The sequence below is a fragment of the Tamandua tetradactyla genome, chromosome 26 (assembly GCF_023851605.1).
Source record: "Tamandua tetradactyla isolate mTamTet1 chromosome 26, mTamTet1.pri, whole genome shotgun sequence".
Lineage (NCBI taxonomy): Eukaryota > Metazoa > Chordata > Mammalia > Pilosa > Myrmecophagidae > Tamandua > Tamandua tetradactyla.
The window spans coordinates 39,791,357-39,811,967 of NC_135352.1; the positions used below are offsets into that span (position 1 = coordinate 39,791,357).

The window sequence follows — 20,611 nt, forward strand, 5'->3', positions numbered from 1 at the left end:
ATTATGAAGTATTTAAATTGTACCAGGGGCATAGAGGAGATATTTAATGGGAGTTTGTAAAATTGAATTGGAGATTAATCTGTCTCTAAGGATTTTTTGATATGAATTAGACTCAGGAGGGAGACCTCTCAGAGTTCTATGCTACCTTTCTTTTTAGGAATTTTTCATTCTTTTTTTTAAATGTAAAATATATTTCAAGTGTCTAAAAACAACTCAGTCCAAGAGCTGCTCCAGAGGAAACTCAGGTTTTGAGATGGGTCTAGCCTGGCTCATGTTTGATAATTCAGTGTGCATCAAAACTTCAAATCCATCTGCAAGATTTAAACCAGTTCTGAATAATCAAGACCAGATGACTTCAGGAGTGGATATGTTTGGAATCACTGAAAATGGGGGTAAGAATTAGGTTCAATCTCAGACCAACCACTACTTGGGGATATGTTTTAAGGAAACCTTTATTTTTCATTTTTGAAATTGGTCTATATAATGGTACAAAATTTAAAAGGATATGTACATACATATGTGTATACACACACACACATGCCCAAGCATACATATACATAAACATGTATGGGTTAGAAGATCCTAAGATCTCTTACATAGTAAAGTATTTGCCTACTGCTCAATAGATGACGGTATGCCGTTTGGTAAGTATATATTTTTTTGCGTTGGTAAGTATATCTTTTAATTGTCATTTACTGTAAACAGTAAAACAAACATGCCTTAGTATGAATGTAGCTTAGCTTGTACCTGACTTTCTATTACTACATATGCTGCTAAAAATATTTTTATAAAAGTTTTATTTTGGGGGGTATAGCAAGAAGAGAGCTAAAGAAATTGTTAGGCCATTCATTGCATAAGAGCCAGTCCTTTTAAAATGAAACTTAATACTTCTCTATAAATGAGTTGTGAGATTCTTATTGGAGACTGGCATTTTTAGAGAAAGGCAGGATATTGACAGGAAATGCAAAGACCTACAGGGGTTAGACGGGAAAAGGGCTGAGTATGGTGAAGTGAGTAGCAGACAAGAAAGTAAATTGAGGGCAGTGATTGCTTTACTTTTGTACACTGCTGTATCCCTGGTGCCAGAACAAAGGTGTTTTTAAATATTGGTTGAATGACTAAATCTCTGGGAGAAAGGGATAGGCTGGTATTTAGTGCAACCCTATTGCTGTATAAAAATGTTGGTCTAGGATTCCCAGATCTTTCAATTTTTAAGGGGATCCAGATATGTAGATGCCTTAATTTTTAAAATCTGGGGAATGAATTCAAATGGGGGGGAGGGGTGTTTAAAGAAAATACGCAAGATTCTGCCCAAGAGCCACCAGTTTTGCAACTTGTTACATAAACAGTGTAGGCAAGTGAAAGATTAATAATGTTTAAATCATTGCTGTTGATAACTTTTCCAGTTCTAGTTTGGTGGCCTCTGGGAGAAAGGGACACAAGACAGCCTGTGAGCTACAAGACAATGTCTTACAACAAGAACCTCTACAACTTCAATACTCCTGTGCAAAATGCCTTTATAATACTGGCTCTTCAGAAAGGCTACTCATGAGATTTTTAGATTTTGTACGCACAATGCACCTTTCCTGCTAATTTGAGGCGATTTCTTTTAATATGTTAAAAAAAGTTATACGGTGCCTTCCAACTAAGCATTATTTCTATGTTGCCTAAGAAACCCTTCTCCCTGACTGGAAACTCATCTAATTTTTTTATCTTGAAGTAAAGGTAAATATATACATTATTTCTGGGTTTTAGTGGAACTTCTTTATGCTCCTGGGCCTTTATTATTTAAGGTTTACAGTTCAAATTTCTTCAGGGGTCACATCCTAACACAAAAACAGAACACTGGCTCAGGAGCACAATTAGACTGTCACATTAAAAGGAAAGAAAAATAACCCTTAATATGTAGCATCAAATTTTAGAGCTGGAAATGATCTTTATATCATCTGATCCCCTCCTTCAGGAAGATGTAGCAGTTAATCCGGACAATGTTCCAACTCAGGTAAGAGATGGGCAATAAGTCATTTAAGTTTCTGTGTTCTTCAATTCTCCCTATTTTTTCAGTAGAGATGAAATGGCTTATACAAATAATAAAAAGAACAAACTAAAATACAAACACACAGAGGAAAACAAGGTTATGAAAGAAACTGAGGTGGTAAAGGTGCTTGGATAGACCTGGGAATCAGATGAATTTGAATGGGGCTGTTTCTTACTGGTTTGGTGACATCAGAACTCAATCTCTCTTAGCCTCAATTTCCTAATCTGTAAAATTAGATCTATTTTTGTGAGGATTAAATGAGATAATGGTAAGAAACAGCAAACGCTCAATAGATGTTAGCTAAAAGAATATACGCTAAAATATGTAGGTTAATACAATCGCTACGGGAGTGTTGATTTTGGAGATTCTTAACCGTTAAGGGTGGGAGGAAAATGAAAGTAGTTAACCTGGGAAATTTATGTTTAGGAGATTTTCCCTAGCACTTAACAGAAATTTCTCCCAGTGTCTGGAGGATATTGAGTACTGGAATTGATTATATGTTAGACTTCAATACTAAATCTATGAACTTGGGCAAGTTATTTAGCCTTTTACATATAAATTTGTAACTTAATATATGCTTATAATTGCTTTTGAAATTTATATAAAGTTTTGCCTCAGAAATCTTTTGGAAATTATCTTTTTCACTCAGTATTATATTACTAAGACTTACTTGTTAATATCTAGTTCATTGTATAACATTCCATTGCATGATTTTAAAATGGACCCATTCTCTTGTTGATGGGCATTTAGGATGTTTCCGGAGTTTTTGCTATTATAAATAGCGGTGCAATAAAAATTCCTCTACAAGTCTGATATTCAAGGGCACAACCCTCCAGTAACCTGCTCTCAACTGTAGGTATCTCAGCAGACCCTAACTCCTGCTTTCTGCCTCCGCAGCTCAAACAAACTCATGGTTGGGAAAGTTCCCCCAGGCAGTCAGACGTGGTGAACCTGAGGTTCACCTAGTGTGCTTCCCTTCTCAAATATCAGTCTGCTTTGCCTGCTAGCCAATCCTTCAAAGTAGCTGCCTCATGTATTCTGTCCAGTTTTATAGTTGTTTAGGAGAGCAGGATAAGTCCAGAACCAATTACTATGTCAAGGCCAGAAGTGGAAATCTATTCATTCCTATTTCCTACTAAAAGATTTAGTTCTGCTTTGGGCATTTAATCTTTAAATCTGGGGTTTACCTGAGGTAGAAATTTTTTTTCCTTAACAATAACTTACATTACTCTCCTGGTTTAACTTCTGAGCTTCATTTCTTCATATTACATGAAATAAACACACACAGCCTTAAGAATGTAGTTTTCAGTGGTCTAATTTAACCTTTGGCTAGAATTAAGTGTATCTTAAAGAATCTAAGATAGCTTATTATTAAATTATCTTCTTTAAATGAAATTTCTCCTGGACTTTTTGATATTAGCAACCTGTCTGACCTATCAACTTCACCTTTTATACAGAGTCTACAGTGTAGCTGTCTTATTCTTCTAATTAAAGATAGATTTTAAGACTTTGAAGTCAGATAGTTAAATAACAGCTAAAATTTATATTACCCTGACTATAAACCAGGAACTATTTTAGGCACTTTTTGTATGTTAACTCATTTCCAGTAATATCCCTATGAGATAGGTACTATTTTCTCCATTTTGCAAATGAGGAAATGGGCATAGAAGTAACTTGTGCAGGGTCACACAGTAATGTGTCATGGAATAGGGATTCAAAACCAAATGGGAAAGGCAGTGCTAGGGTAGCTCAGTGGTAGAAATCTCACCTGCCATGTGGGAGATAGGGTTCGATTCCCAGCACACCTCCCCAAAAAACAAAAAAACAAATGGAGAAGGTTCCGAGCCTACTATGCTATATTACCTTTGAATTGTGACAGCATTTTATTTTCAAAATTAAGGAGCCCTCCATCCCTTCTCTGCTCCAATATGGGTCCCAGACCTAGTTCACTCCAAAACTTGAAATTCACCAAGCTCAATTATGGGTATCTCAAAATTTTAAAAATCAGAATTGCAAAGACACTCCTTCCTTTAATCTTTAAATCCAGGCACAGTGTTCCCCTCACCCAAAATATTCCCTCCGGCTTCTGTCCATTTTCTTGCAACAGATTGCTTTTAATGACTAATAGGCATTTTCATAGTACTTATTAATACCTTTTACATGTATTAGTACCTTTCAGATGGATTAATTTCTATATATCTAAACTGCTGGCCTAATAGGGGTCTGGCTCTGGTTAGGTACCGGTCATGTTTTCTATTGAATTACATGTGGGTTTTTTCAGTTACATTCTGTGCAGAAATGAAACACATTTCAGATCCCTATTACATGCGGTATCCTTAAGGAATAAGTTAGCCCCCAATTTACTCCAGTCCAGTGCTATGTCATTTTTAAAGTTTCTTAGCCTATCTGCAGCAATTGGGAATTGGAAGACATGGCAATAGAAAGTCAGTTGAGAGTAAAAACAGTTTTCCAAATCAGTACTGTCACGCACATGAATCCGTTAGCAGCCTTATCTTCTCGAGATGTGGTATATTGTACCACAAGGTCCCGTGGCTTACTTCTAACTTCATTTGGGTAGGCCGCCTTCACTTCTCTACCCACTCACTCTGGCTGTCCAGTTGTAAATAATTTTGACTTAAAGAAATTCTTGGTTGTAAGAAATGAGTATAAAGTAAAATAGACCACTAAGAAAGATTACAGATATATGTTGCTTGGGTTATTTCTTAAAATTGGCTAAGTGACCTTTTTTCAAATGGCTATACATAGACAACGAGAGGCAAAAACGAGAGGAAGTTTCCTTCCTACAGACAGATAAACTCTGAGTATTCTAAGCACATAAAACAGAACTCTCACCAACACTCAAGCACATATTCAACTTATAACCATGGTTTATAATTTTTTAGCTATTATGTTAGTGTATCTTCTAAACAATAAAATCAAGTATTCCCTTCAAATGTGCAGTGGTTAAATTTATAAATGATTACAGGTACTGAAAAACCCATGGATTAAAATACAGTATTTATTTTTTTATCACCTAAAAAACAAGCAACCCAGAATTAAGATATACATAAGCTTCTCAAATTTATCCCTAATAAAATTTTGAATATTTATACAATTTCTACAGAAACATACAGTGTATCAAAATCTGCATAAATCAAATTTATAAAATGTGTAGAAATGCATAGTGATATTGTCAACTTACAAAGCGAGGATATGGGAATTATTATTTCCAAAGCAGCCTACAGTAGAAAATAGTCATTATGGCAGCAGCTTCTGATGTTTTTGTGTGTTTGGTAAGATTTCCAATTTCAATATATAGAATTAATCATAGAGTATCTTCCTTTAATGAACAAAATAACCATTTAAAATTCGCATGCACAGTTTATGTGCCACCTTTCTTAGGCCTATGCATAGTTAACAAGGTTATAATCTATTCCACATGGAAAATGGCGTCTATTTGCAAACACACAAGTAATTAAAGTATCAATTCTATCTTAGTTTCTTCTTTTATAGTTGATTTATTTTACAATTATATAACCATATAAATATTCCTTTTAAAATATCTCTAGAGATGAATGAAAATTAAAATGGCTGATCACAGACCAGTAGCAAAATACAAATCGACAATTCAAAATTATAAGTAAAACTGTTTTTAACTTTGACTCCAAATTTAGGAGGCAAGCTTAAAGAAACAAATTTGTAGGCTTTTCTTTTAAACAAATGCAGGTTCTGATTTTAAGCTCCAATTAAAAATAATTCTCTCCAGTAGTACTTTGTAAATTCCATTCACTGTAGTGATATCATGATCCAGGGTCAAAACTACTTAATTCACTTGTTATTCTTCCCCTTACAACATTTTTTATCACTTATAACTTAGGCTTTTCAATTTTTTTTATAATAAAAGACTATTTAGAAATTAAAATCTAAATGACCATTTACAGTATTTGGTTCTCTAGAGTAGGTGGGACCTGTCTTGAAAAATGTTTAAAAAAAAAAAATCTTTTCACTGAAAAAATACTAATAAAAATATGTTTTCTAAAAAAAGATAAACACTTGGGAACTAACACCCAATCTAACAGAAAGTGGTTCAGATTTGTTATAGAACTGTATTCTTAGATACCTTTCTTTCAAATGAAAAAAAAATGTGCAGGGAATTTTATTTGGATGACGATAAATGAAATATCAATTCACTCTTGGCTTCAGAGGTTACACAGCTTAGGTTATAATGTGAGGAGTTTTGTCAGGCTTGATCTAACAAAGGCTTAGAAATTCTTACCTAGGTTAGAATGAACCTTTGACGTGCTTACAGTGGTGTTTTGTTGTTTTACTATCTCCCTTTCAAGGTTTCAAAATTCAGAATTATTTACAGTTTTCTAAAGTGACAGTTATTGGCGAAAAGTAAATCCCAAATGTCAGTGGATGATTTTCCTCTACGCTGGGAGACCTCCTGGCTATATGAGGGGTTACTCTTGATAGGAGGCATTGGAAATGCCAGCAGGTAAGGGCGTTAATGCCACACAATCTACAAACCCTATGGAATAGTCTTGGGATGTTCCATGTTGTCATTTCTTTTTCAAGCCATACAACATTCAACTTGATAGCAAATGGTAACATATAAATTCATTTCTGAGTAGTCTTCCTCTTCCAGGTGATAATTCCATCATAACCATACTATAAATTTCATCAAAAGTTCCTGAAATCTATATTGAGAAATGAAAGAGGCACTAAATGTGTTGAAATTCACCTTTCAAAAAAGCAGCATGACTGTGAAGGAAGGCCACCGTGGCTGATAACCTGTGGCAGTGCTTCAAAAGGATGTGAAATTAAATAAAGACACAACAGGTTGATAATCACCAAGTTATATATGAAAGTCTGGTTACTCCAACCTTTTTTTCAAGTGTGTTAAAAAAAGAAAATCAAACTGCCTTTCAGACCCTGAGTGTAATCCCAAAGAAGATAACAATGCTTTAACTCTGCTCTAGTTAAACAGAGCTAAATACACAAATAACCAACATCATCTTAAAACAGAACAAAACGATGTAAACATCTACAAAGTTTAAGGTAAAAGCAGTTTTGTAAACAGTAACTGCAGATGATAATGTTATCGTAAAATCACAGTTTATCAATGTCCTTCAAACTGATTAGGAGGTTCCAGGTTTGGAGCTGTACAAGTTAATAATAGCTGCAGCAGGTTTCAGGCGGTTTCAGTCCTGTACATTTACCTGTCAGTAGGTAGGTTACTGGTTTCTCTTGCTCTTTCTAAAGACTACGGATGTTATTCATTTCCCACTTTTGAGTCATTTTACTGGAGTCGCAATTGGAGATGAAAACTTGATGTAGGACCTCTGAACGATCTAAGCACTTTCCTGAAGGAATGTGAGTAAATCTGTACAGGTTCTGGAAAACACAGTAGGGGAAAAGAGGATTTAAATTTGGCCTCCTGATTTCACTGACAGAAGTCAGTACCTGGCTTCCACAAGGAGACAACTGAAGAAAACTGGACAAGCTTACACCAACCATGCTTCAATCTCCGGATTTCTCTCTTGATTGTCAGTCTGCCAAATCCTTTTATTTTTAATCATAATGTACTGCTTGTATCTCAAGTTCAGTGTACACAAATCCAAAATCATCATCTTCCCCTCCAAACCTACTTCTCTAGTTTCTGTCTTGGCTAGGACAATACAGCCTTCCATCCCCAAGGCAGAGGCCTATCGTACCACTTTCCCTCGCCACTCGTATTCCACGAGTCACCGAGGACTTATCAGTTGAATTTGCAATGTTTTTGATATTTATTCCTTTGCAGATGGCTTAGTTTCCCCCTTATCATCTGATGTAGGATAACCTACTTTTCTTCAGCAGCCCTCTAGCTCAGCAGTTTTCCAAGTGCGCTCTGTAGACCCCTGGGGCTACTCAAGATCCTTTATAGGATCAAAAGGAGTCAAAACTACCTTCACGATAATACAAAGGCCTTATGTGCCTTTCTCACTATTGGCATTTATGCTGCAGATGCAAAAGCAGCGGTGGGTAAAACTGCCTGGGCCTCAGCATGAATCAAGGCAGTGGCACTAAGCTGTGCTAGTTACTTCTTCACAGATAAAAAAAGAACATGCCACATTCACTGAAGAATTCCCCCAAAGGAGTTAAACACTAATTGTATTAAATCTCAACCCTCTGAATATATACTGTTTAAATATCCTGAGTGAAAGGAAAAATATGCAAAAATGCGCTTCTGCATAATGAAGCACACCGGCTATCGTGAAACATAGCACTTGTGTGACTGTTTGACATGCTTGAATGGAACCGGTTGCTTTTTTCACGGAATGCCATTTTGACTTGAAAGAACAACTCATTACCAAACAGTCCCACTTGGGGAGGGGCAGGCATTTTTTTCAATGATGTGAGCCTGTCACTTCAAAGGGGAAAAATGACAGCATCTGTTGTCACTGATACAAGTTGAGCTTTCAAGCAAAAATGAAGAGTTTTAGAAAACTTATCATGAACTTGGCAGCTTCAGAATATTTAAAGTCTTTTCAGATGAGTCATATTTGAGTGAGACTCTTTGATACTATACAATGAAAGGTGTCAATATTTGGAAGAGCTATATATCTCAGTGAACCATTATTTTCCAAATGTGCAATGTGTAATGCTACAAAATCACCATGGGTAAAAGAGCCACATAAAGGCAATCCAGACAAATGGGTTTTAATGTAACATGGGACCAAATGTTCACTGATAATGGTTTCAGATTCACATTGCAAATAACCTTTAAGAACTCCACTTAATGAGTTTGGTGTAGTACCAAAGAACAGCCACACTTATCTGAAAAGGCTATTAGATTACCCCCTTTCTTTTCCAACTGTGTGTTTGCATGAGGCTGGATTTTCTCCTATGCTCCAACTGAAGAAGCATACTGCCATCAGACTGAATGCAGAAGCAGTATGAGAATCATCAGAGATGAAAAGGACCTATAAAAATGTAAAACAATGCCATCTTTCGCACTAATTTTTTTTGGTGTGGAAAATAGTTATTTGTCATTAAGAACATGTTAACATGTAATAGGGTTATTATTGTTATTTTCTCATGAAAACATAAATAATTAAAAAATTCCTCAGATTTAATTTCCAATTTCAGAAATATTGTTAGTTAGAACCCACATAAAAAACCAGTTTTGAGGGGGAAAGAATCAATAATTTATAACTGCGTAAAAGGATTCAAAGGCCAAAAAGTTTGAGAACTGCTAATCTAGTGGATTTCCTTGTTTCATCAATCCATAACCTCACAATGTTTCCAGAATTATTTTCCTAAAATATGGGTGGTTTCCTGTCATTGTGCTTTTCAAATAATGTCAACTGCTTTCTAAAACTTAGAAAATGAATTTCAATATTCTTACATATGGAGTACAACTTAGGAATACCAAACTAAACCTGACTCCTAGAATTTCCATTTATTTTCATGCCATGCTTTTGCTTGGCCACTTTTTTTTTCTCTTTAATTTATCCTCCATGGAAATCTTTTTAATACCTCAAGATGTGGTGCAATGATGCTTCCTCTGGGAAACTCATCAAAAGTAATTCTTCCTATTAATGTCTTTTTTTCTGTCCTACAGAATTTTGCTTACTTTAAGTTTTGCATTTATTTTCTTCCCTACCATTAGAATATGATGTGCTTCAGCTCGTTTTGAAACCCCCCAAAGGCTACCACATCATCGGGCCCAGTGAATATTTCATATCTGAAGCATATGTATATTAAATGCTACACTTTTTATATTTAAAAAATTCCTAAAACATGTATATTCCATTTTTTATTCATTACTTCTTGATGGTAGTTTCTGGTCTGCTGGGCTTTTACTAATATTTTTTCTGACTTCCTATCATTTATTGCTATTATTTTTTCTTTGTGAAAAATAAATGCTTTCTTCTTCAGGGTTTATATTAATCTCCTTCCTAACTAATGAAAAATAAAAAAATCAGCAACTGATGCATCCTTACCACTTCATAGTAGTTATCTGTGAGTGATGATAATAGGAGTGATAAGTGTCATAATTTTACTATATATATAGCATACAAGTACTTGTGAAACAGATGGCATATGATAACAAATATCAGATGAGTAAGTAAAGTTGAAGATTGCCAGTTTCTTTCATTTTGATATGGCTTTCCCAACTTTTTATTTCACATAAATTGATTTACTTTATCAAGTCTAGGTTTTGAAAACTATACAGAAATGCCTAATATAATTCTCAGCTTGCTACATAACTTTTATTAATCACAGCTGAAACAGAAAAACTGCCCCAGTGTCACATGAATAACTAAATGTGGACTTTAAAACAAGCACCTGGCTACATTTACTCTGTTGTGATTAGAAAGTTTGAAAAGTTTAGATTTCCAACATTTTAATTTGTTTGTCTCTATCTCCACCTGCTGGCCATCATGAGATATAAGCCACATATTTTTTCATGGCATAACTATATATTTTACTTTAATTAATTACTCATTTAGATGTTTTAAATTAGATTCTGGTATTGGAAGGATGAAGATGGTTGCCTCACAGAACACTGATTTTCTTGTGTTACAGAAATTTGCAATGGGTCCTCATGGATTGCACAGTGACCTCATTACATGACAATAACGCACCGGAGAATAAAAAGTCATGCTTCTTTATGGAACAGCGAGTCACCTAGCGGTAAGAAAAACCTTTACATATGACTAAATGAGAGGAAAATGCTAGTCAGTTTGAATGCATGTTTTAAGACTTATTCATCTAAGTTCCATATACTAGATGTTTTTGAAAATGAGATAGCATACAATATTATTTAGGAGTTGAGATACGGAATACCTTGAAGTACTGCCATTCTTTAAATTCATTTAGATTGCAGTGTGTAATCATAACTTTTGATCCATCAGACCCCTCTGTCAAGCACTGGTCATACTGCATGAGTTGATTAGCCTCATTGATTCGGAAAAGCTATTAAAAAAAGAGCAGAAAAAACCAGGAAGTACTTTTCCTACTTATATACATTAAAAAAGAAACTTAACTCCTATAATTGAACTCAATGACTATCTTATTTTTTCTGTGCATTCAGAATTATATACATATAAGCCAGGAATTATATTTATTTTGATGTCAGCAAAGACTCCTATTTAACACTTAAATGATTAAGTTCCTTAGCCTTTTAGATATAGAATGGGCCATTAATTCATATTTACTATGTACCAACAATGTGAGAAAATGAAAAACTGGCAAACACCTGATAAGTGTCTCACAATCTAATTTACAGACAAGAAAAATACCTACATTAAGGAAATAAGAAAATATACTAGTGAAATATACATTACTGATGGTAGGATCCCAGTTTATAGAAAAAAATTGTAATTACTGAACAGTATTTGCAAATATAATTGTTAAGGAGCTAGGCTTACATAGCTATGGTGGTGATGGAAAGATGTACCCACACAAGAATATATTTGAACTTCTTATATTAGACATAATTTCTAGACTCTGATTACTTATGTGAAAACAAATAGTACTCTTATCCCCTCACTTAAGTGAATGTTTTAGCACTGTCAATTTCCAGACTGTTTTACTTTGTCAAGACAAATAAAACTCACAAGTTAAAAACCAAGCTAAACTCCATGATCAGTAAGACTGGCGGCTTTCAGTACTGACCAGTTTAAACACAAAGCAATGTCACTTACCTGATTCCCTCCCATCCTGTGGCAGGGTCCTAGTTCCACGATGCCTCCATTTGTTTTCCCCATGCTATCAATGCAGTAAGCAGTTTCAAGTCCTCTGATCTAAAAAGTGAACAAAGAACCAAAGAGCAGGCAAAGTTTACTTCATTTTTAATACGCTCTAACATCAGAGTAAAAGAGTCTCAGGTTGGGTGGGCCTCGGTGGCTCCGAGTTCTCGCCTGCTATGCTGGAGACCTGGGTTCGAGTCCCGGTGCCTGCCCATGCAAAAAAAAAAGTTTCATGTTAAATATAGCAGTTCTTAGTGGAGATCTGGGTATGTGTAGTGCCAGGCTATTAGTATATATTGTCAGTCTTTAAATAGTTTACAGCATACCAGACATCACTGAAATAATTTATACCCTTGGAGTAAACATTGGAAGACTTGTTTCAACTGAGGACCGTGGCCTTGAAATATTTCCATAAAATGCCATGTAAGAAAAAAATAAGTAGTAGAGTTTCCAGATCATGATAATTCATGCAAGTGAGAGGCAGACAGGATGCAGTTACTGCCCCACCGTGGTAGCTGACCCTGGGCCTACCGGGAACAGGACTGGTTCTGTAAGGCTGCCCCCGGGGGCTCCAGGCACAGGGTACGGCCCGTGGGCCAGGCAGCGAAGCTCTTCTCTGATTAGGGATAATGTAGGTGAGAAGTAAAAACAGGTTTCCATTTTGGAATGCACATTTTGTATAAAATAACCTTTTGGAAATATTATATATATATATATATATATATATTTCAATTATAAATTACTATAGTATTTGGATAAAATGCTTTATTCTTTCATCCAGCCAGCAAATACACCTATTGTGGAAAGAACTTCTGAAGATATAAAAAGGACTGAGACGTAGTCCTAAGGACTCTTAGTGGAGTGGAAAAAGAAAAAAGACATGTAAACATTAGGACTGAGGTAAGTGGATGAGGGGGCCACTCACTCCACCTGCTCTGAAGACTGCCCCAGGAATATGGCTTTTATACAGGTAGGGGTTAACTCTCACTTGTTCAGGGAGTGCTGAGAACTGAAGTGTAATGTGCTAGGTGGGTGTCAGGATAGGGAAAAGTTAAACTGAAGATGTATTTTGGGATGAGATAATAAAGAAATGATCTAAAATTCATTCATTCACGCATGTATGCATTCATTTTACACATCAAATTTCAAATGAATGCTTTTTGTGTGCCAGGCACACTGCAGGCTCTGATACATCAATGAACAGAAGAGGTAAAGATCCTTGTCCCAGGGAGGTTACGTTCCAGGAAGGGAAAAACAGAATTAAAGCAATAAAAATAACTGAAAAGTGAATTGTTTGTTAGAAAATGATAAGTGTTATAGAAAAACAGAAAAAGAAGAGCAAGTTAATGCTAAGAGTTCTGGGGGGTGGGGTGGGGAGGTGACAAGGTGGATCTCGTTGAGAAAGTGACATTTGAGCAGAGACTTGAAGACGGTATAGGAGTTAGCCAGGCAGGTGTGAGAGAGAACATTCCGAGGAGGACGGGAAGGGCGCCAGGGCAGGCTGGAGGAAGGAGGGCAGTGTGGCTGGAACAGGGCAGGGAGAAGAGGCAGCAGATGAAGTCGGAGAAGAACAGGGCTGGGTTCTGCAGAAGAGTTTGAGTTTGGAGGCCACTAGAAAGGACTCTGGCTTCACTCTGTGTGAAATACAGCATCCCTGGAGGTTTTCTAACAGAGAATGACATGCCCTTACTTAGATTTTAAAAAGATCACTCTGGCTGCTGTGTTTAGGATAGGCTGGAAACACAGGCTGCAAAATGAGTCCGAGTCAGAGGAGAGGGTAACTTAGACCAGAATAAGAACCGTGTGGATTCTGATATATATTGAACTGGATGAAAAGTGTGAGAGAAAGAGGATTCAAGGAAGACTGAGCAGTCAGTGAAGGTGGGCTGGAAAAGGCAGATATGGGGTTCAATTTTGGGTATGTTGAGATTATGACTATTAGACAACCAAATGGAGATGTCAAGTAGTCCGGGACCTGAGGAGATCTGGATTGAGGATAGAAATTTGAGAGGCATCGATTATAAAGCTGTGAGACTGGATAAGATCACCAAGATAATTCCTTTCTTGTACATGGAAGGCACTATATTCAATATGTAGTCCAGGTGATTAAAAGGTACCCCAAATGGTATCCTGATACAGTTGGGGAATTAGACACAATTTGCTGTAAGAGAACATAGGGATGAAATAAGGATATAGAAAAAAGATACTAAAACAAGAGGTACAGACAAAAAAACTCATTCATTCTTTTTCACAAGTAGATAAGAGAAGGATGCATAGAAGACATGGCATTTATATTGAATTTTGAAGGATACAAAGGTGCTTTGTTAGCTGGAGAACTGAAGAAGGGATTTCAGGATGAGAGACAGTAGCATAAGTATCTTTAGCTGTCTTTTCCTGTTACTCCCAAACTCTAGATGGCTGAGCTCCTTAGAGGTGGACCCTGTCCTCTCTGTTCTACCTGTATATTCTCCCTAGATGATCTCATTCAGTCCCACCAAACAGTCACACTTCTGGACAAAGCCACACTGCCCTCCTTACTCGTCTCAGTCTTACTCCTGCATGCTTTTGTCTTGGGGCCCTTCCTGTCCTCTTCTGGAATGCACTCTCTCTGACATCTGCCTGGCTAACTCCTATACCTCCTTCAAATCTTGCTCACATGCTCCTTTCTCAGTGAGATCTATCTTGTCACCCACTCATGTGCATAAGGCATATGAAAAAGAAATGAAAAAATAACACAGATTAATGCCTTTGTTTGACTTCAAGTATTTTTAGTTAATATTTATCCATCCATCCATCCATTCTGCAAGCACTGTTTGCTATTGCATATAAGGCTCTTTGTGTTATTACACTATATCCCAATGATACAATGAAATTAAGGTAATGAAGCACGGACAGACTAATTGGGAGAAAGAACTGAGTTTTCTTGGTGGCGTGGGGAAGAATAAGAAAGGGTTTTGAGGATGGTGATCTCTAAGAGCAGTGAGTCTTCTTGGTGGTGTGGAGAGGAGTAGGAAAGGGTTCTGAGGATGGTGATCTCTAAGTTAAGAGCAGTGAGTCTTCTTGGTGGCGTGGGGAGGAGTAGGAAAGGGTTCTGAGGATGGTGATCTCTAAGTTAAGAGCAGTGAGTCTTCTTGGTGGCGTGGGGAGGAGTAGGAAAGGGTTCTGAGGATGGTGATCTCTAAGTTAAGAGCAGTGAGTCTTCTTGGTGGCGTGGGGAGGAGTAGGAAAGGGTTCTGAGGATGGTGATCTCTAAGTTAAGAGCAGTGAGTCTTCTTGGTGGCGTGGGGAGGAGTAGGAAAGGGTTCTGAGGATGGTGATCTCTAAGTTAAGAGCAGTGAGTCTTCTTGGTGGCGTGGGGAGGAGTAGGAAAGGGTTCTGAGGATGGTGATCTCTAAGAGCAGTGAGTCTTCTTGGTGGCGTGGGGAGGAGTAGGAAAGGGTTCTGAGGATGGTGATCTCTAAGTTAAGAGCAGTGAGTCTTCTTGGTGGCGTGGGGAGGAGTAGGAAAGGGTTCTGAGGATGGTGATCTCTAAGAGCAGTGAGTCTTCTTGGTGGCGTGGGGAGGAGTAGGAAAGGGTTCTGAGGATGGTGATCTCTAAGTTAAGAGCAGTGAGTCTTCTTGGTGGCGTGGGGAGGAGTAGGAAAGGGTTCTGAGGATGGTGATCTCTAAGAGCAGTGAGTCTTCTTGGTGGCGTGGGGAGGAGTAGGAAAGGGTTCTGAGGATGGTGATCTCTAAGTTAAGAGCAGTGAGTCTTCTTGGTGGCGTGGGGAGGAGTAGGAAAGGGTTCTGAGGATGGTGATCTCTAAGTTAAGAGCAGTGAGTCTTCTTGGTGGCGTGGGGAGGAGTAGGAAAGGGTTCTGAGGATGGTGATCTCTAAGAGCAGTGAGTCTTCTTGGTGGCGTGGGGAGGAGTAGGAAAGGGTTCTGAGGATGGTGATCTCTAAGTTAAGAGCAGTGAGTCTTCTTGGTGGCGTGGGGAGGAGTAGGAAAGGGTTCTGAGGATGGTGATCTCTAAGAGCAGTGAGTCTTCTTGGTGGCGTGGGGAGGAGTAGGAAAGGGTTCTGAGGATGGTGATCTCTAAGTTAAGAGCAGTGAGTCTTCTTGGTGGCGTGGGGAGGAGTAGGAAAGGGTTCTGAGGATGGTGATCTCTAAGAGCAGTGAGTCTTCTTGGTGGCGTGGGGAGGAGTAGGAAAGGGTTCCGAGGATGGTGATCTCTAAGTTAAGAGCAGTGAGTCTTCTTGGTGGCGTGGGGAGGAGTAGGAAAGGGTTCTGAGGATGGTGATCTCTAAGAGCAGTGAGTGGGATGAATGGGCATTAGCCAAGAAAGGGAGTTGGAGTGGGGGGTGGGGGCAGGGGAGCAGAAGGAAGGGAGCAGACAGTGTTCCAGATGAGGGGCCACACGTGCAATTCTTGGGGAGAGACTGTGGTCTGAGTAGCTGTATTTGTCTGGCAGAAGTTACCAGACAGCTCGTACCCAAACTTTTCCTCAAGAATGTTGCTCTTTTACTTACACAGTTCCATCTCTCACTGCCTCTTCCCAAACCCAGTCCCCAAACACACACACACTCTGAGTGCTGAATACCGGCTGATACTTACCTCTCCCCACTCAATATTTTTGGGTGGTAAAGGATAGTGTGCCGTGATATCATAAGCTATTTCTTCCATGAACCATTTGAAACTTTTGCAGTTGTGATCTTCTCGAAATTTCTTTAGCTCAGATATGTCCCCATATGGCAACGCCTTTGATTCAGGGCGACTGGCATAGAAGTAGTCTTTGTACTCATCCCACCAGACCTCCACAACTCTAACATAATTCTGTGAAAAGGAAAATACCGCTGTGAAAAATAAAAATATTTGGAATGTGATACACAGTCTATCTTAGAGACGTGAACTATGGCCAATGTATAGCAAAACTCGTTCCAACAGGACCTGGTATTTAATTAAACAACAAAATGTGAGAGAGCTTTTAACTCTAGTATGCCATCTGTCATGCATGCTCAATAAATTCATATATATCACTGAAGTGAAAGGTCAGATATCCTAGGGTCACATATGTTTTTCTGGAAGAAAAAATATATAGAGGAAGAAATTACAGCCTAGAGAGGGTTTATGAGAACTTAACTGGACCACACTACTGGTTATGTGTAGATAAAAATCTCATTTTAGAAACCATCATGAAAAACAACTCTGCTTAAGAAAACTATTTTTGCAGGTGGCTTTGTTATAATTATATCAAACCATTTCAGTATAACTAGAATTAGCTGGCTATTTTCCCTAGCTAGTGTACTTTATGGAAAAGCAGCCAAACAACCATAAAATAAACTGATATTGTGATAACTGACAGAGACCTAAATTCTGAGGCTTTACTGAATGTATGCATGTGTGAATATATATACCATGAAATTAGTACATATTCAGACTTTTCCCTTGACTTTTATATCATGCATCAGCAAAATTTTTCAGTAAATATTTTTGGCTTTGTGGGCCATCTGGTCTGTTGTAATTACTACACTGTTTTGTAGTAGTGAGGAAGCAGCCATCCACAGCATGCAAACAAATGGGTGTGGCTGTGCACCAGTGCAGCTTTATTTACCAAAGAAAGGGCTGGATTTTGCTGTGACCCACAGTTTGTAGCTATATCCCCAGTAGGAACACCCAGCACTCAGAAGAACTTTTTCTAGGCTTCAAGATAATTATCAAGGGGTGATCCTGCCCCTGTAAGGATGTTGTGGCAAAAGCCTCTGGGTTCAATGAAGTTTTTAAGCAGCAGAATTCTAAAAGCCCACACGATATTTTTTCAAATATTCTGAATCTATGTAGTATCTCTCATCTCTGCGCCGGATGTAGAGAGAAAACTTAGACAAAGTCCATGACTTGTAGACACTAAAGAACACAGAGTTAAGTGCTCATACATAATGTGATGGTGACAAAAAGGAGGAGGCGTGTTTATTTGTTTGGGGTGAAGAGAGTCAGAGAGGGGCTTCATGTAGCTCAGTTTTGAAGGAGTTAATTAGGTGGGAGTGATATTCAGGGCTGAGGGAAAAAGAAATGAATTAGGAGAGGTAATGGCACATTTGGAGCCACAAGTGGACGGCAAGATTCACTGAAAGAAAACTTGCCCCAGTTTCCTCACTTGAAGATGAGAATAATTATAGTTCTTGCCTCATTATATGTTGTGAAAATTAAGAAATAATCTCTGTAAAGCATTTAGAATTGTGCCGGACAGAACATGCACTTAATATGTGTTAATTATTATTAGTTAATACGATGTGATTAGTGGTATTATTTTTTAAGGACTTTGAATTTTATCCTTGAGATGAGAGCCATCAAAAGATTGTAAGCAAACAATAAACAAAAAACAAATAATAATAATAATAATAAAAATATTTTAAGCAGATAACTGACTTCAGTTGTAATTTTTAGGAAACCATGCTGGTGTGAGCGGAGGAAGGACAGAAGGGGTAGACCTGGTGGCCGTGCGCCGGGGGAGGCTGTTTAATAGCTTGGGAGCGATGTAAGGGCCTGCGCCAGGCGTAGGAATGGGTGGGTGTAAGAGACATGCACGAGGAGGGATCTTCGGTGCACAGCACAGTCGGAGGAGAGAACAACCTCAGCATATCCCCTAAGTTTCATTCCTGGGTGAACTGAGAATATAGGAAATGGAAGAGCTTTGGGGAAAAAGTTTACAAGTTCAGCTTTCACTATGTTGAATTTGAAATACCTCTGGGACATCTGAAAGGCTAATTCTAGCAGATGATTGGCTGTAAAGGTCCAGAACTCAGAAGACACAGATGGGCTGGAGAAACAGACGTGGCACCTTTGGTTTGGCACACTGGTAGCTGAAGTGGATGGTGCTAAAATTGGAGGAAATAAAGAGCCTGGCACACACCAGGCACTCACTAAGTGTAGGCTGAATGTACATCTGTTAGATACTTTGTACGGTCTCTACTGTTAATTTTTAGAATGGAGGACTGTTTCCTTCTCATCTCTTTTTCTTTCCTCTGTAACACAGACCTCCTTGAATCAGTATGACTTGTCATTAGTCCTTCATGACTCTGGGCCCAAATGCAAGGGAAAGTTCTTTTCCTGCAATGCCAATCAGGCCTAGTGTTAATCTGGTTCTATCTTTGTTTTATCGTAGGTATTTCAATCTCACCCCCTGTTGTACCTGGGGCTCCACTTGGCCATTTCTAAGGTAGTTCGTCAGATAGAAATCCTATTGGTTCTTAAAGTCTAGCTGTCTCTGCTTCTATTTTGGGAATTGTCCCAAGTTGAAACTGCAGCTAATAATGAACTTTCTTCTGCTTTTGACTTCACTAAGGTCTCCAGAAAAAGAGGGGCCTCAGAACCATAGGCTTTTCAGAATTTGTGCAAGCAGCACAACCAAAGAAACTTCAAAGTGGCTTTGCCATGAAGAAGGGCTCCATGCTTTCAGCGTCGGGACATTTGGCCCCTGTGGGGAACTTCCTTGGTTTGTTCCAGAAGTGCAGGTACTGGTCCTAAGAGGGCTCAGGGTGGCTGGGCAATGGCTGCATCAACGGCACAATCTTCACTCTGATGTTGCTTCTTCAACCGCCCTCCCCAGCCAAAAACTCCTGTTCTCTTGGGATAAGGTGTCTAGGATAGATCTCATTTTAGGAACCTAGGAGAGAGAACCTACATCGCATAGAATGGAGAAAATAAATAAAGAAGAAACTGTGATTTAATATTCTAATAGCTGTGAGTGGAGAAGAGGCTGGGAGGCCCCTCACTCACTAAAACAGCTCTGTTTAGGGATACCCTTTAAAGTCAAGTCACATTTATTTATTTTTTTCCTGTAGGTCCATGAGTTTTGATAAAATATAAATGATCTTAATCCTTCATGTATGGTACAAGAGATAATGATTTTGATTAATAAATTAATCATATGAATATTATTTAAAAAAGAAAAAAAGAAATATTATTCATTATATTAAAACTTGGATGCTCCAATTAAAACTGTCATTATGTAACTGCCCTCTATTTTATGTGAGAGAGATGGGAGAATTTGAAGGCAGAATGCAATAAGAAAGAGGGTATTCATAAGAATCTGTAAATCTTTGAGGGACAAAAGATATTAATCATAAGAAGTGTTCAATAACTTGATTTCTTAAACACTCTAACTCCTAATATGATTTTTTAAAACTAAACAAAAAAGTATTACTCATGTGTGAATCATAGAAGCTGGTATTTTCCTTTCAACTACTTACCTACAGTCTTCCTTTAATTTTAATCAGAATGTAGTATAACAAATAATCTTTAAGAACAATAAGATAGTTTAGGAGTAAACTTGGTCTCAGTTAAAGGTGAGTTCAAGCATGACTGCTGAAAAGATCTACCCCATTCAATGAGCTGTCATTTGATAAATGGCAACTACAGCATGTGGTACATAAACGTTAGTTCCCTTTCCTTTCCCCTTGTGGTGAAAGACTCACCTTTAGAGTTGGAGAAGAGCCAACATAAACAGGTGGAGGATTTCCTTGCCAGCCCTCAAGACGGTAGATGTGTCCCACACGAGAACAAGGAATAAATAGTAATTTGCCACCGCACTGCCATATCTACCAAGGAAAAATACATGTGGAAGTTCTTTCAAATGCAACAATTTGTCTTATATATTTACATATACCATCTAAATTAGATAAAATGTCTATGGGGAGTTGATAAACTAAAGAAATCCTAAAATAATGTGCTCATTTTTAAAACTCATATAATAACAAATACAATAGGGAAGACTGCAAAAAACTGCTAAGAAGCCTCTTTCTGTATATATGTAGCTGCTAGCAGCCTTTTCCCCATGAAATCTTGCAAAGTCATGC

The 20,611-nt window shown here is 37.9% G+C and overlaps 1 protein-coding gene across 5 annotated transcripts in view; it reads right to left on the reverse strand.

Moving 5' to 3' along the window:
- Positions 1-5,039: 5,039 nt before the first annotated feature.
- Positions 5,040-20,611, reverse strand: part of GALNT7 (polypeptide N-acetylgalactosaminyltransferase 7) — a 134,402-nt gene continuing 118,830 nt past the window's right edge. For 4 of the 5 annotated variants that reach the window (XM_077144309.1, XM_077144306.1, XM_077144307.1 and 1 more), the window contains exons 8-12: positions 20,231-20,353; positions 16,374-16,592; positions 11,734-11,832; positions 10,874-11,002; positions 5,040-7,435 (exon numbers count right to left, since the gene is read on the reverse strand). In XM_077144309.1, the coding sequence (XP_077000424.1) occupies positions 7,298-7,435; positions 10,874-11,002; positions 11,734-11,832; positions 16,374-16,592; positions 20,231-20,353 (708 nt within the window). In that variant the 3' untranslated portion in view covers positions 5,040-7,297. The other variant, XM_077144308.1, reaches the window with a different exon arrangement.